The sequence below is a fragment of the Cherax quadricarinatus genome, chromosome 38 (genome assembly GCF_038502225.1).
Source record: "Cherax quadricarinatus isolate ZL_2023a chromosome 38, ASM3850222v1, whole genome shotgun sequence".
Lineage (NCBI taxonomy): Eukaryota > Metazoa > Arthropoda > Malacostraca > Decapoda > Parastacidae > Cherax > Cherax quadricarinatus.
In genome coordinates this window covers 23,980,492-23,997,529 of record NC_091329.1, presented here as the reverse complement: position 1 = coordinate 23,997,529, position 17,038 = coordinate 23,980,492, and the positions used below count along the sequence as shown (strand labels likewise).

Genomic DNA, 17,038 nt, shown 5'->3' with positions numbered 1-17,038 from the left:
GCTATAAATATTTCATCAACCAATTAGTTTAAGGGAAAATAAATATTGTATCATAGTAAGACATGTTTAGCTTCAGAATGGTGCCAGACATGCTTGGGTTTGATGGATTTGGAGTTTTTCATTACAGAGTTGATACATTTACAGAATTGCACTGGGATAAGCATTTGATAACAGTGCACATTATCTTGTGGTGCTGTTTGATGGCAGTGATTGAAACGACTTTGTTTGATTGGCATACTGCCTGCACCCTTAAATATAGCTTCTATTTTTTTTTCTTGGCGCAACATACCTGTGGCTCTATCTTAATCCTTAGCTTCCACTGTTCCCTTCTAGTTGCAGGCCTCTGTTGGCTGCTGGGGGTGTTCAGACTCTTCCATGATGTAATGTTAGTGCTACTGCCATGCAGTCCATGCTCAGAAACAGGGTTGGCAGTCGACTAATTATTACCATTGTGCCTGTTGACTGCCCCTCCTAATGTCTGAGCTAGTGTGTTCTGCTCGTGGCTGTCCTTTGAGTGCGTTAAAAATGTACTAGGTAAGATTAGGACAGGTTACTGTTTGCTGAACTGAAGTGTTTTTCTGAGAACCCAGTTGATTACTCAAGATGTGTATATCATTGATGGTAGTCATTGACATATCACAATGTACACACTTATACTATTTAGATGTTGTACTCTGTTCCACTTTTCTCTCCCTGTACTACAAATGGTCTGTTGTTCTGGACCTGTGTGGTATCAATCATTTTCCCTGTTCACTTGAGTTTGTAAAATTTGCAAATTACAATGGGTACTGGAGGCAGCAAACACTTGTGAAATGGGTGTGTTACTTGCACACACAGTGACGTCTCAGATGTGCAGGGGACATTAACTACCCTCAATGTCATCTTGGACAACCCTGTTTCTTTTTTGTAACAAGGACTGTAACTAGAACTGGTCATGCCCTTGGTCTGCCATCGCCTCTCGATTATTATTCACTGGTAAATACTTAATAATTGGATTTTGTCAATCAAAAATGGTCATTGTGGTTATATGTGTAGTCAGTTGGGGTAAAAAAAAAAAAAATGCATAAAGTGGAAGGTACTTGAGGGTTTGGTCCCAAATCTGCACACTGCCATAACATACTGGAGTGAGAGATATGGGAAGAAGTGTAAAATAAATCAAGTGAGGAGGAGGGGTGCGGTGGGGACAATAAGGGAACACTATCAACATCTGGGGTCCCAGACTATACAACATCTTACCAGAAGATGTCAGAAACATGGCTGGAACCAGTGTAGAAGCCTTCAAGAGGAAACTGGACAAGTATCTTCACCAGGTGCCAGATCAACCAGGCTGTGGCGGATATGTGGGGCAGTGGGCCTCCAGCAACAACAGCCTGGTTGACCAGGCAAGCACCAGACGAGCCTGGCCCATGGCCGGGCTCGAAGAGTAGATAAACTCTCGAAACTCTTCAAAGGTATATCAAAGGTATCAAAGCTTCATCTGCTGCCTATATTTCTAAACCTGAACTTTTTAGTTGACACTGTTGTGCACATCTATACTCATAACATGTAATATGAATTAATTTTCTAATTCAACACTATTTGGAAAAACAGAAAATGCACTTTTTTTATGCTCCGTTGTATGGGGTAATAAAGAACCTCTTTTGGAGTAAAAGTTAAGTTAATTGTAAAGATATTATAGTCGTAACTTGGCCTTCCTAAAAGCAAATTGTTTTTGTGGCTAAAAATAATGAATTCAACTTAATGTAATAGTACTTAGAATATCTTGACATGTTTTTAACACTATTGCATTCACTATGGCTTGAATTTTTTGTAAGGGAAACCCAAATTTAATGACTTAGTTGTAGCAGCTATATACCAGGGCCACTTCTGGCTCCGCAAAATGTAATTGTTGTTCTCTACATTGCGTAATTTCTACCTGAGGTTGAGCTGCTTCTACTGAAATACATAAATGACCCCACTTTTATATCACTGACTGTTGGTAGTTCTCTGTATAACAATTTGTGATGTACTGTTGATTCAACAGTTTTCTTAATTTGTTGCTATCATCATAGACAGATAATTCACTTGATTTGTCAGTGTCAGAATGCATCTCGCCTGGATCATCTACATTTGAGACAGGTTCACTATCTGGTACCCCACTCATTTTGGGATCCTTTTTCTTTTCCTGTTTCTTATTTGGCCCTTTTCTGTGTTCATCTGTCATAAGAGCCCCATTCATAAGATCCATTGCCGTTTCTGTGGCTAGCTGAAAAGGCGTAGTGTAGCATATCTCTTGATTTGATAATTGCATCAAATGATATTTCATTTTCTGCTTTTAGTGTTATGAAATAACATTGAGTTGTGGTAATATAGCAGAAATAGTTTAATTATTATTGGTTTGTCACACTGCTACCCCTATACCTTTTCATATCTGACCTCCTTGCATTCATGTGCCACATTTAATACAAAAAAGATGGCTGTTCCACACTGTTATCAGTGATGGAGTGCACACTTCATTATCATTCATTCACTGATTTGTGGTGTAATAATAGTTCCTTTGACACAGGATCATCATCGTTTTATACTTGGCAAGAAGGGCAAGAAGTTACAGGACCTAGAAATGAATACTGCCACCAAGATCCAAGTACCCAACACAAATCAGAACTCTGAAGAAATTGTCGTTATGGGTACCAGAGACAGCATTGAGAAAGCCATGCATGAAATCCAGCTAATTTCTGATGAACAAGTATGTATTTTTTTCATTGCTTTATGCTGTTTAATGTTTTCATTTTACATGTTATTGTGTGATTATTGGGAGTATACAGCTTGAATTTTAAAGCATAGCTTAAATGAGGGTCTTAAATTCACTTTGTAAATCATTATGCTGTACTTCATAATGAAACTTAATAATTGCATGAGAAGTGTATAGTAAGTACAGTACTGTACTCCTTTATGGAAACGGTAAAGTACCTGATGTATCCTTGAAATATTGAATTTTCACCCAATGTGCTTTTTAATTGAAATAAATTTTCTTGTGCAATGTATAGAATAATGCACATTGCTTTGAAATCCTGTCAGTGATAACGTACAGTTTTTAGTCGGAGATGTTACGCTCAACTTGGCTAAGGCTGTTCGAGCAGGTGAAAACTAATTTTTCATGTACTGTCCAGTCATATACAAAGTAATATCTCATTAGAACCCTTGTGTTGAATACAAAATTGGATGCATGTCCTGTACTCTTCTATTGTATTTTATAATCCTGTGTAAAATATACATAGATTTAAACCTTTTAACAGAGTAAACAAGCTTATGAAAAACTAGAGATTCCCAAGCAGTTCCATCCATTTATCTGTGGAGCCTACAATGAAAAGATTAAAGCATTGATGCTTGAAAATGAGAATAATGTGCGTATTAATGTTCCACCGCCAAGTATCATGAAGAATGAGATAACCATTGCTGGAGAGAAGGAAGGTGTTTTGCGCTGTAAGGACATCATCATGAAATCTTACAAAGACATGGTGAGGAAGTTGTGATATTTACAATACACTGTACAAATTATTGTGTACTTAATCTTCAAATCCCAAAAATAATTATTAGTTCTCAGTGATTCTCAGTTTAAAATTCTTACAGCTAGTTTCATGATTTTTTTTAAGCTAATCTGTAAGTCATAATATATCTAGAGAATTTATACACTCAGGAACGAAAGTGCCAAACAGTATCTGTAGAAGTTCGCAAGTCTCAGCATAAGTATGTGATTGGTTATCGGGGAGCTAACATAGCAGAAATTCTTCAAGAGACTGGAGTATCTGTAGAAATGCCGCCCACAGAATCAACTACAGAGACAATCACTCTTCGTGGACCTCAGGATAAGCTGGGACAAGGTATGATTTATGCTTGGCTTTTTTGAATTCTGTATATGCAGTACTTGTCATTAAAGTATGCCAAGTGGGAGGCACTCAGCAAAATAATACCTTAAGTAATACCCCACCCTGGTAGGTTTTTGGGCAAGACAAAAAGTTATCCTGGCCTCTCAACTCATAGTGGACTGTCTCAGGAATCCCTAAGCTTACATGCTGTATCCTAAGTGCTTTCTAGGCTTGTATGGTGGAGAGTCTTGTGTCTGTGGTCCCCCTGCACCATGTGGTCTTAAGGGCTGGGTTTGACAATTTTGGCTGTTGACAAATTAATATGGGCAGGAGTAGGTTACTGATACACAGCAATTACAACAGACCATTTTATTCCTTAAGGCTGGTCATCAAACGAAGGAAATAGTAGAAGCCTTCGAGGTATGTGAGCATTGAGGAGTTGGTTTTATTGGTTCCTTGAGGCCAGTGTTGATGAGAAGCCTACACCAAAAGCACATCCGGGGGAAGCAAAGATAATCACTAACATTAACTCTACTAACATTTCTAAAATTGCTCTTTGATCATTTGTCTGAATCTTTCATGCATTGTTTTGCAATCATTTTTATTGTAAGACAGTTCTTGCCACACCTCAAAATCTGTTTTTGCCACACCTCAAAATCTTTTTTCACTGTCTTTGTGACTGTGAGATACCCATTGAGAACTCTGGGCTGTGATAGTGATCTACTAGATAGGGTATTAGGTCACTCCTGCAGCTGAATGTTGTCATCCACAAATCCTGGGGAAGTTTACCCCATAAAACCCAGAGGAATGCATGTTCGTCACTTACTAAACAGTTGAAGAATGTCCTGAAGTGCAAGGGGCAACCTATTTTGTGGTCGTGGTTTCAGAGAGATGCCTGCATACTTTAATAACAAACACTGTATATAGTAAACTAGGGATTCCCTCTCTCCCATTATTTTCTTTGCTACACTTTCACATAAACACATTTGATGTTTGGCTAACCATTTTAGTTGTTGACAGTCAAGAAGTTCAGGAGCATGGGATTCTGAGATGAGGTGAAGGTCATTGAAGTATACTTTTCATAAAAATGTACCAGTCACACTTTTCTGTGGAACACTAGTACACCTTTTTCTTTCTCATTTTCTCTCTGTCTTTACATATATCTGATCTTGCAGGATTAATGACCAAACAGTCTTTACTGTCTTGTTCAACTGAGGTTGCTTGACAGTTACTAATCATCTATTAGGATGAGGAAAGGTGTATAGGTGCCAGAAATTCTAATACTAATATAAATGTGTTCAGATCTTTTCTACTTTAATTATGCTTTCTGTGTATCATAACAGCAAACAAATTTCTTAAATTGCTATATAATAACTTTAGACAAAGGTTTGTTTATTGTGAATGTATTTTTACATGGATGTAAATATAATAAATTGTAAATTTATTGCAGCTTTGACACTGGTATATGCCAAGGCCAACAGTGTTGTGCAGGCTGATGTGGAAGCTCCCACCTGGCTCCACAAGTTTATTATTGGACGTAAGGGAGCCAACATTCGCCAAATTACTCAGGATCTCCCCAAAGTATGTATATTATTAGTTCTTAAATTATTAATAGCTAGGTATATTCTAGCAGTAACCTGTATGAAAATGTCATCATTCTTACGGTAACTTTTATTTTAATTTTTATAGCATTTTAAGAACATTATTTTTTTATATAGCTGGACTTAAGTTCTGGAAATGAGAAGTACAATGCTTGCACTTTAAAGGAGGGGTTTGGGATATTGGCAGTTGGTGGGATGTGTAATAGGATGGTATATATATAATTGGGGCCCTGATATTGTAATTATTTCAGGTCACTTTTTATATTGTCTTTATATATGTTTCTAAACTGCTGTATCTGGATACCTCTGCAAAAACAGTGATTATGTATGAGTGAGGTGAAAGTGTTGAATGATGATGAAAGTATTTTTGTTTTGGGGATTTTCTTTTTGGGTCACCCTGCCTAGGTGGGAGACGGCCAAAAGAAAAGAAAAAAAAAAATGGTTTTTAGTGGACACATTGCTTGCAAGGTGGGAGACTACAAGCTGGTGGGGGCAGTGCTCATGGTTTTGCAAGCAGCTTTTGAAAATTACTGAGATGGATACTCAAATTTCACATAATACTGAATTTTTCATAGATTTTGTGGAGCGTAATATCAAGGGTTTTGCATTCTAGCAAAAGGGTTGCAATTTTTCAATTGCATTAGTTGAAATTGAGTTACGTAGGATCATGTTATGAGATGGTTTATTTTGTTCAGAACTCTACAGTTTTCATTGCAGTGCTACTTAGCTGGAAGGTATATATATGATCCTTCTGTGAAATGTGCACTTATTGTGTCTTTTTTTTATTTATTTTTTATTAACACATTGGCCGATTCCCACCAAGGCAGGGTGGCCCGAAAAAGAAAAATTTCACCATCATTCACTCCATCACTGTCTTGCCAGAAGGGTGCTTTACACTACAGTTTTTAAACTGCAACATTAACACCCCTCCTTCAGAGTGCAGGTACTGTACTTCCCATCTCCAGAACTCAAGTCCGGCCTGCCGGTTTCCCTGAAACCCTTCATAAATGTTACTTTGCTCACACTCCAACAGCACGTCAAGTATTAAAAACCATTTGTCTCCATTCACTCCTATCAAACACGCTCACGCACGCCTGCTGGAAGTCCAAGCCCCTCGCACACAAAACCTCCTTTACCCCCTCCCTCCAACCTTTCCTAGGCCGACCCCTACCCCGCCTTCCTTCCACTACAGACTGATACACTCTTGAAGTCATTCTGTTTCGCTCCTTTCTCTCTACATGTCCGAACCACCTCAACAACCCTTCCTCAGCCCTTTGGACAACAGTTTTGGCAATCCCGCACCTCCTCCTAACTTCCAAACTGTTATGCTCCAATAACATGGTTTTTGCATACCTGTGTCTTCATCAGTCACATGCTTGCAAAATCTGTAGAATTACATTCCTGAGCATATATGTAGCCATAATATATGAATCTATATAGAAACAATGAAGGATTTTGCTTGTTTACTGATATCTGCACAGTTATAAGAAGACAGCTTGGCCTGTGTGAATTGACATTTGTGCCTTGGGCCTAAAGTGTTAATGTGGAACAAAAGTGTTAATCTCAGTTTGCTTAAGATTTTCTGTTAAATGGAATAAGTCAGTGAGTGGTCTTGTCCATTCAATAAGCAGTGAGTTAGTTTCTAGATTTTAGGTCTCTGACAAAAGTTATAGTTTTGTAAAACACAGCTGATTCTGGTTTATTGATTAAGTGGTTGTGAATTATTTGAAAAGTTGTTAATATTTTAAGAATAAGGAACATGTTCATACAACAAGTGCTAAAATTGAGGGAATAACAAATGTCAGTGGTTTGTTACTCAGAGGTATGAGTTAATGATTATTTCTCTCAGATTTTTGTAAACAAAAAAATTGGCAATATTTGTTTGGCATTTACAAAGATTTGAATCATAATTAATTGGTGACTACAGTTTCTTATAACAGTCACTAGGATTAAGGATGTCTCAAATGTCACTATATTACTTTTATTTTTTTTTAAGTGTAACTTTTTGTAATTTACTTGTTCTTACATTAGCAGTCAATATTAAGTATAAACTATCATCTACAGGTTCATGTAGAGTTCACAGACAAGCAGGGAGGCATTAAGCTGGAAGGACCCCCAGAGGAAGTTGAAGCAGCCCGAGAGAAGCTCGAATCCATGATAGCAGAGATGCAGAGTAAACTGTGCTTTGATCAGATCACTGTCGATCCTAAGTAAGATGCCTGGCAAATAGTGACCGGATTTATAATGCCAGTGGAATAACTATTTATTCATCTGTATCTCGTAACTTTTTTTATAGCTTATTTGTAGAGGATAAAGACTTTAGAAAAGTTTTCAGGCTATCATAATTGAATATAATTCTTCAGCTTAATTTGTTTACTTTGTGTGAGCAGAAATACTCCTATTTATTTACCCCTGTCACAAATGTTATCTTGCTGATTATTTTACCCCTTGTACAGAATTCTTCAGCTTAGCAATCCTATTGTGAAACTTTCCAGTATGTCTAAATCAAGAATTTTTCCCAGTCAACACACCAAATCCTTTTTCCATATACAGTGGTACCCCAAGTTTTGAACAGCTCCCAACTCGAAAAATTATGTAAGTGCCTCTAACCATTTCCTCGCTGCAGCGAGGAGATGGTTGGAGGTAGTGGAGATGTCCTGTCTAAGGGCAATGTGTGGTGTAAATGTTATGTAGAGAATTCGGAGTGTGGAAATTAGGAGAAGGTGTGGAGTTAATAACAGTACTAGTCAGAGGGCTGAAGAGTTGTTGTTGAGGTAGTTTGGTCATTTAGAGAGAATGGATCAAAGTAGAATGACATGGAGAGCATATAAATCTGTAGGGAAAGGAAGGCGAGGTTGAGGTCGTCCTTGAAAAGGTTTGAGGGAAGGGTTAAAGGAGGTTTTGTGGGAGAGGGGCTTGGACTTCTAACAAGCATGCATGAGCATGTTAGATAGGAGTGAATGGAGATGAATGGTATTTGGGACCTGACGAGCTGTTGGAGTGTGAGCCGGGTAATATTTACTGAAGGGATTCAGGGAAACCGGTTATTTTTATATAGCCGGACTTGAGTCCTGGAAATGGGAAGTACAATGCCTGCACTCTGAAGGAGGGGTTTTGGGATATTAGCAGTTTGGAGGGATATGTTGTGTATCTTTATACGTATATGCTTCTAAACTGTTGTGTTCTGAGCACCTCTGCAAAAACAGTGATTATGTGTGAGTGAGGTGAAAGTGTTGAATGATGATGAAAGTATTTTCTTTTTGGGGATTTTCTTTCTTTTTGGGTCACCCTGCCTTAGTGGGAGACGGCCGACTTGTTGAAAAAAAAGAAAAAAAATTAACATAACCTTTAAACCAGTTGCTGCTGCTCTGTTGTGTCAGTAGCCTTTAGCAAACTGTTAACTACACAATTGCCAGCCCAGTGGACACTTCCATAATAAAAGCAATAGTTCTACCATCATGCTTTGAATATAATGCAATAATGCTTTGCTATTGGTTCATTTTTTTTCTATTTGCATCACCACTTAATTTTCCAAAATCTATTTTCATTGCAAGTATTTTGTGAGTAATCCAAGTGTGTTAATTGCAGGTTCTACAAGCACATCATTGGAAAGAGTGGCTCAAACATCAATCGTATTCGTAATGATACTGGAGTTTTGATCAACATATCAGAGGCTGACGGTAGCAATCTCATTCGCCTTGAAGGCAGCCCAGATGGTGTATCACAAGCAAAGAAGGTAAATGACCAGTGTTGTTGGGGCAAATGTTTTTGCAAGTAAGAGTGCTATGTATGCTTTGACGACTACTGTACCTTAGTCTAATGCTTATATTCAGTAGCAATTTTCCTTATACTGGCTAAGCATACATATTGTGTATCTTAAGTTATGTGGAAGTCTAGGGAAGTAATCTAAGTACCTTGTCTCCCACTTATGATAAGTTTTAGACTTTGCTCTCACTGCTACACATGTTGGTTTGGTATGTTTTCTCACAGATCCACAACATGGAAGACAGAGTTAAAATGACCTAAACAGAAAAGAAGAAAATTGCTGAATTTTATCAAATTAATTCTATACTTATTGAATAAGTATACAGCATAGTATAAGTAGACAACTTAGTAGAATGTACAGCATAGGGCCGTAGACGGCCCTATGCTGTACATTCTACTAGATTGATGGACTGATCACATCGACTCCAGGCTGAGGGACTGATTACCTCAAACTCCTCTCCTTACACCACCTGCTTTGTATGGGACTGATGAAGTCACTGTGTGGCGAAACGTTTCCTGAACAAAGATTCCCATATGTTGCATAAGTGTCTCAGTCTTCAAATTGTACTGATGAAGTCACACAGTGGCTAGAGTCATCAGGACAAAGATGTCATCTACATACACAACTTTCCTTATATGAGTGAATATCAAAATGGTACACAATACTGACAGGTTGGTAGGTAAGACACATAGGCAACTTTATTCCGAAACGCTTTGCCTACACAGTAGGCTTCTTCAGTTCTTCAGTCGAGTACAGAAATTAGACAGGAGTAGTAGAGATGTGAAGACGATGTAATCAGTCCATCACCCTTGAAATCGTAGATTTGAGGTTGTCAGTCCCTCAGCCTGGAGATGTTCTGTTCCATAATCTGGAACTATCTGTTGCCTATGTGTCTTACCTACCTTTCTTTGTATGAATCTTAGTCCTGGCTTTGTCTCTGTAGATGCCTTCCTTTCCCATTACATTGTAAAATGCTCCAAACTTCAGAACACCTGTGACTTAACCTGATTCTTTTTTCCCCCTTCTCTTTTTCTCTTTCTCCTTTGGGTTTTCTTTCTTCTGCCTTGGGTATTTGGTCCATTATTATTTCCCCCACTCCCTCTGTGTTTTTGTTTCTACCTTTTGTGGGCCCCTAGCTCCCTTGCAGTGCTCCTCTTTCTTAATATTTGACTCGCTCCACTATACTTCTTCTCCCTATACCACTACCTCTTCCTCCTTTCCTACTACCTCTCTTGTCCCGTCCCTGTCTGTTGGCCTATATATACTGCCTCCTCCTCCTCTGCTTTCTGTTAGTGTGACTTTGTAAATGGTCCAAGTCGGACTGAAACATCGTCGTAAGCTCCTCTCTCTTGTGCAAGACACCCAAAAGTATGAAAAAAAATTTTTTACCACATGAAATATACATTTTCCTACACACAAAGCGGGTTTATCACAATGTGTATGTCACTACGATTCTCAAATCTCTCAATCCAACCTTTGCTGGCTCTAAATTCACCAATATGAGCACTAGTTCCAGGCATTTTCCCTGTTCACCTGGGTGTTAGTCGACTGGTGTGGGTTGCATCCTGGGAGACAAGATTAAGGACCCCAATGGAAATAAGTTAGACAGTCTTCGATGACACTGACTTTTTTGGGTTATCCTGGGTGGCAAATCCTCTGGGGTTAATTGTTTCTTGGTATTCTCATACAGCAGCAGCAGCAGCTATGTATTGCTCCAGACGCAGTATTGTGCCTTTTTGTTATTTATTAATATCCATTTTAACCATGCATTGTCGTTACCACGCCTTGTGGAGTAAAGCCTATAGGGCCAGGAGGCTTACCAAATAATGTGGTACACATTAGTACTACATCCATAATGACCATTGATAATTTTTCCAATTCATTGGAAAGCAGGCTTAATTTTTTCTGCTTTGCTCTCATTCTGGTTAGAGTCTGAGATAAATATCCAAACTAGGTTCTTTTTAAAAAATTAATGCAATCATGAAACAACAGTTATTAACCCTTAAATGGTCCAAACGTATATATACATTTTTTCAACATCTGAAAGTATGTAAAAAAATGTAGATTTTTTTTTTTTGTTTTACATGTGAAAACGTGTAAAGAAAACTTTGATCTACATTTTTTTGTTATATTTGAAAATATGTAAAAAAAAGTAGATCTTTTGTAGCAATACGAATTTGAACGTTGATCTGTTTGGACCGTTTAAGGGTTAATGGTTAGTCTTAATTTCATCTGAACTTAACCCACTTATTTCATTTCCTAACTTCATTTCATCCTCAGTAGGATAATAGAATTGGCACCATTTATTTCTTTGTCACCATTAAAAATTACCGAATGTTCAGTAGAACCAAAATGGTGAACCTGGCATTCTTTTTTCTGATCAGTGATATAATATCATGCCTCATAGAGTGCATAAATTAAAGGAAGGCAAAAAATGAATAAGTTCAGCTAATGCGAAAAATGGCTGGGTCTATGGTTCAATATCTCAAGAAACCTGATAATGGCCAGAGTTCATCAAATGATTTTAGTCATGATCTTACTGATAACACTGATGTCGATTCTGACTCCGACAATGGTAATATAAGAGAGAGGAATGAAGGGAATGAGAGTCTGAGAGAGTTAGCATCGATGTGTGACGTTTCTTCTTGGAAAATTCCAGTTCCAGACCATTCCAGCATTGAAATCATCAAAAGAGGTAGTTATGTTTATCAGAACAAGGATGGGCCTTTTTGTGTTGCAAAGAGAAAAAATGCAAAAGGCGATGAGCATTAGCTTTCAAAAGAATGGTTCTACAAACAGATGCCGAATGGTGAGAAAGTTTTGCGATCATGGATGGTATACTTGCCAGTCAGTGGGAAATTATACTGTTACTGCTGTAGATTGTTTACTTCTAGTGTTACAAGTATAACATCAAAGTTTGTGACTGGGTTTCAAAAATGGTGGAAGCTGAATCCAAAAGTACAGCCATGAAACTTCTGATGAACACCTACATTGCCTCGAGAATTGGAAAACCATGGCAACTGGTTTAAGGGTGAACAAAACCATAGATGCAGAAATAATTGTTTCAATGGAAATCCAGAAGAAAAGGTGGAAGGAAATATTGTACAAGTTGCTCGACATTACACTGTTTCTGGCTAAACAGAACTTAGCATTTTGCGGCCACAGGGATGACGAATTCTCATCAAATAGAGGAAACTTTCTTGAGATGGTTGAATTAATAGCTAAGTATGATCCTGTGCTAAAAGAGCACCTAATGAGACTGAACTGCAGCTCAAGTGAACACAGGTCATCAGTTTCGTATCTCTCACCATTAACTCAAAATGAGTTTTTAAGTGTTCTACTTCTACAGCGTTATGTTTGACAGTACATCAGATGTGACACACACTAACCAAATGTCAGAAGTTATCAGGTACGTGCAAATGGAGAATGGAAGAGTTCAAGTGAAGGAAGTTTTTCTTGGTTTTTTCCTTTGAAGTGCAAAAAAGCTGCTGATATCAGTTTTGATATCCTGAAAAAGCTGGGAAGTGATGGACTGGACTTCATGCTGTGCCGTGCTCAAGGGTATGACAATGCTTCCACCATGGCTGGGGTCCATGGAGGTGTACAAGCTGTTCTTAAAGAAAAGAACAAGAAGGCAATTTTCAGTGGTTGTGTGGACCATTCATTGAACTTGTGTGGTCAGCATTCATTTGCCGAGAATTCATCATGTGTAAAATTTTTTGGCAGTCTTGAGTCAGCATATACATTCTTTGCCTCCTCCACCCATCAGTGGGATGTATTAATGGACCATACTGCAGTCCCTTTGAAAAGATTATCAACAACAAGATGGAGTTCTCATAACAATGCAGTGAAACCAATAGCGGAATCTTTTGAGAAATTTGTGGCAGCGATTGAAGCTCTTTGCAATCCACGGGAAAATTCGGATACAAGAGGAGCAGCACAAGGTCTTCTCCCTGCTGTGTGTGATTTCACATTTCTGTGTTATCTGTATTTCTGGTGTGACATACTTCAGGAGGTTCAGCTTCCACAGCAGTACTTGCAGACTAAGGATTTAACTCTTGATAAAGTGGTGGTGAAGCTAGAGGCACTGCGATTATTTTTGAATGAAGGGCAAGATCGCATAGTGGAGAATTCAATACAACAGGCACTTTTGAAATGTGAGAAGTATGAATTTCCAACAGAGAGAAGAATCAGGTTAAATAAAAGGATGGCAGGGGAGCGGGCAAGAGATTCCGGACTCACTCTACAGGAAGAAAACAAGAGGGCAATGTTGGAGTGCACTGATCGTTTTCATAATGAACTCGAGATAGGATCAAAAGCAATCAAGGATGTGGCAGCCATGTTTGTGGTCATTCAAACGAAGAATCTTGTACAAGCTACTGAAGAAGAACTGGAGGTGATAGCTTCAAGCCTCTCAGTCTTCTGTAATGAAATATGCAAGAATGAGCTCATGCTTGAAATACCAAGACTAAGGAGGCACCTGCAAGCTGCTGATGTTGATCTTGAAAAAGTTAAGCACTGGACTGCACTGGATGTACTAACATTAATAGTTGAATGGGGTTTCATTGAATCTCTTCGAACTCTGACACTATGCCTGAGGTTGTTCCTTACTATATGTGTTTCTGTGGCTTCTTGTGAAAGGAGTTTCTCCAAGTTGAAGCTGATTAAAAACTATTTACGGTCCACAATGAGTCAATCCAGAATCTCTGACATAGCAATGCTACCCATAGAAAATGGGTCAGTTGACAGCATTGATTTTGATGAAGTGATAGATGATTTTGCAGGATTGAAGGCAAGGAAATGTAAGATCTGATTCATTGAGATATTATCTGTACTCAAGGTCAGATCGAAACTAGTGTTTCTCTGATATTGCAATTTTTTTTTTTTTTTTTTTTTTTTTTTTTTTTTGGCATTGTTGAAGATGAATAAATGTTGGATCTGTTACCTGTACTCAAAGTGGTATTTGAGTTTGTTTCCTCAATATTACTACGATTATTTATTTTATCATTAATAAAGTTGAGAAGTATTCTTCTGTTCAGTTTATAGCCTTAAACATTCTCATTGCTAAACAGTAGTCGCTGGTCATGCAGTAGTGATGTAACTGGTTTACTTCCCCCCCCCCCCCCATCCCCTTGCCTTTGGATTTCATGGGGGGTAACAAAAAAGATGCCGCCCCAGGTGACACCAACCCTAGCAACCCCTCTGCCCTGGTCTTTTTTTTTTTTTTTTTTTTTTTCTCAACAAGTCGGCCGTCTCCCACCGAGGCAGGGTGACCCAAAAAAAAGAAAGAAAATCCCCAAAAAGAAAATACTTTCATCATCATTCAACACTTTCACCACACTCGCACATTATCACTGTTTTTGCAGAGGTGCTCAGAATACAACAGTCTAGAAGCATACACATATAAAGATACACAACATATTCCTCCAAACTGCCCTGGTCTTATGTTCTTAATTGTGCCTTAGTCGTGTAATGAAAGTCTGATTATTTTAATTTGGCAATTATGATAATATCTAATTTGCCTTGAGATTAGAAATTGTAATAGTAGGAAAACAAGGTTTTGCTTTGTTTGGCTTAAAGCCTGTCAACTGTATGTAGGTTAATAAGACTGCAATTGCATTGTTCACTAATCAAGATTAGTTCAACCCCTAATAAACGGGTTGTAGTGTGAGCAGGGTAATATTTTGTGAAGAGATTCAGGGAAACCGGTATCTGCGTGCCTCTGAGAAGACAGGGATGGTGTAAATGATGGTGAAAGTGTTTTTTTCTGGTCACCATACCTTGGTGGGAGATGGTCAGTGTGTTAAAAAAAAAAAAAGGGTTTAAGTAAATTTGTGTATATAAACTTAGGGTGTGTAAAGGTAGAAAGTTGAAAGTGAACATAGATAAGAGTAAGGTGATGAGGGTATCAAATGATTTAAATAAAGAAAAATTGGATATCACATTGGAGAGAGGGAGTATGGAAGAAGTGAATGTTTTCAGATACTTAGGAGTTGACGTGTCAGCGGATGGGTTTATAAAGGATGAGGTTAACCATAGAATTGATGAAGGAAAAAAGGTGAGTGGTGCGTTGAGGTATATGTGGAGACAAAAACCGTTGCCTATGGAGGCAAAGAAGGGAATGTATGAAAGTATAGTGGTACCAACTCTCTTCTATGGGTGTGAAGCTTGGGTTGTAAATGCTGCAGCAAGGAGGCAGTGGAGATGTCCTGTCTAAGAGCAATGTGTGGTGTAATTATTATGCAGAAAATTCGGAATGTGGAAATTGGAAGGTGTGGAGTTAAAAGTATTAGTCAGAGGGCTGAAGAGGGATTGTTGAGGTGGCTTGGTCATTTAGAGAGAATGGATCAAAGTAGAATGACATGGAGAGAGTATAAATCTGTAGGAAAAGGAAGGCGGGGTAGGGGTCGTCCTCGAAAAGGTTGGAGGGTGGGGGTAAAGGTGGTTTTGTGGGTGAGGGGCTTGGACTTCCAGTAAGTGTGCATGAGCGTGTTAGATAGGAGTGAATGGAGACAAATGGTTTTTGGACCTGATGAGCTGTTTGAGTGTGAGCAGGGTAATATTTAGTGAAGGGTTTCAGGTAGTAGGTTGGTAGACAGCAACCGCTCAGGGAGGTAATACCGTCCTGCCAAGTGGGTGTAAAACGAAAGCCTGTAATTATTTTACATGATGATAGGATTGCTGGTGTCTTTTGTCTGTCTCATAAACATGCAAGATTTCAGGTATGTCTTGCTACTTCTACTTACACTTAGGTCACACTACACATACGTGTACAAGCATATATATACACACCCCTCTGGGTTTTCTTCTATTTTCTTTCTAGTTCTTATTCTTGTTTATTTCCTCTTATCTCCATGGGGAAGTGGAACAGAATTCTTCCTCTGTAAGCTGTGCGTGTTGTAAGAGGTGACTAAAATGCCGGGAGCAAGGGGCTAGTAACCCCTTCTTCTGTAAAAATTACTAAATTTAAAAAGAGAAACTTTTGTTTTTCTTTTTGGGCCACCCTGCCTTCGTGGGATATGGCCGGTGTGTTGAAAGAAAGATTCAGGGAAACTGGTTATTTTTATTTAGCCAGACTTGAGTACTGGAAATGGGAAGTACAGTGCCTTCACTTTAAAGGAGGGGTTTGGGACATTGGCAGTTTGGAGGGATATGTTATATTTTTTTTTATATATATCTTTATATATAATTAAGTAGTAGGTTGGTAGACAGCAACCACCCAGGGAGGTACTACCGTCCTGCCAAGTGAGTGTAAAACGAAAGCCTGTAATTGTTTTACATGATGGTAGGATTGCTGGTGTCTTTTGTCTGTCTCATAAATATGCAAGATTACAGGCATGTCTTGCTACTTCTACTTACACTTAGGTCACACTACACATACATGTACAAGTTTATTTATACACACTCATCTGAGTTTTCTTTGATTTTCTCTTAATAGTTCTTGGTTTTATTACTTTTCCTTTTATATCCATGGGAAAGTGGAATAAGAATCTTTCCTTCGTAAGCCATGCGTGTTGTAAAAGTCAACTAAAATGCCGGGAACAATGGGCTAGTAACTCCCTTTTCCTGTAAAGATTACTAAAAAGAATAAGAAAATTGTCAAAGTGGGAAGTCTGAATGTGCATGGATGTTGTGCAAATGATAAGAAAGAGATGATTGTAGATGTTATGAGTGAGAAGAAGCTGGATGTCCTGGCTTTAAGTGAAACAAAGCTTAAGGGGGTTTCAATGGAGAGGAATAAATGGGATTAGGTCAGGGGTTTCAAATGGAGTTAGAGCTAAAGAAGGAGTAGCAATAATGTTGAAGGATAAGCTATGGCAGGAAAA

At 38.4% G+C, this 17,038-nt stretch overlaps 1 protein-coding gene across 2 annotated transcripts in view; it reads left to right on the top strand.

The window, feature by feature from the left end:
* The window catches only part of Dp1 (satellite-binding protein 1 Dp1), a gene marked incomplete at its 3' end in the record, with an annotated part of 137,151 nt that overhangs the window by 72,248 nt on the left and 47,865 nt on the right, over positions 1–17,038 (top strand). For both annotated transcript variants that reach the window (XM_070092183.1, XM_070092182.1), the window contains 6 exon segments: positions 2,546–2,725; positions 3,276–3,497; positions 3,677–3,860; positions 5,296–5,426; positions 7,511–7,656; positions 9,035–9,182. In XM_070092183.1, the coding sequence (XP_069948284.1) occupies positions 2,546–2,725; positions 3,276–3,497; positions 3,677–3,860; positions 5,296–5,426; positions 7,511–7,656; positions 9,035–9,182 (1,011 nt within the window).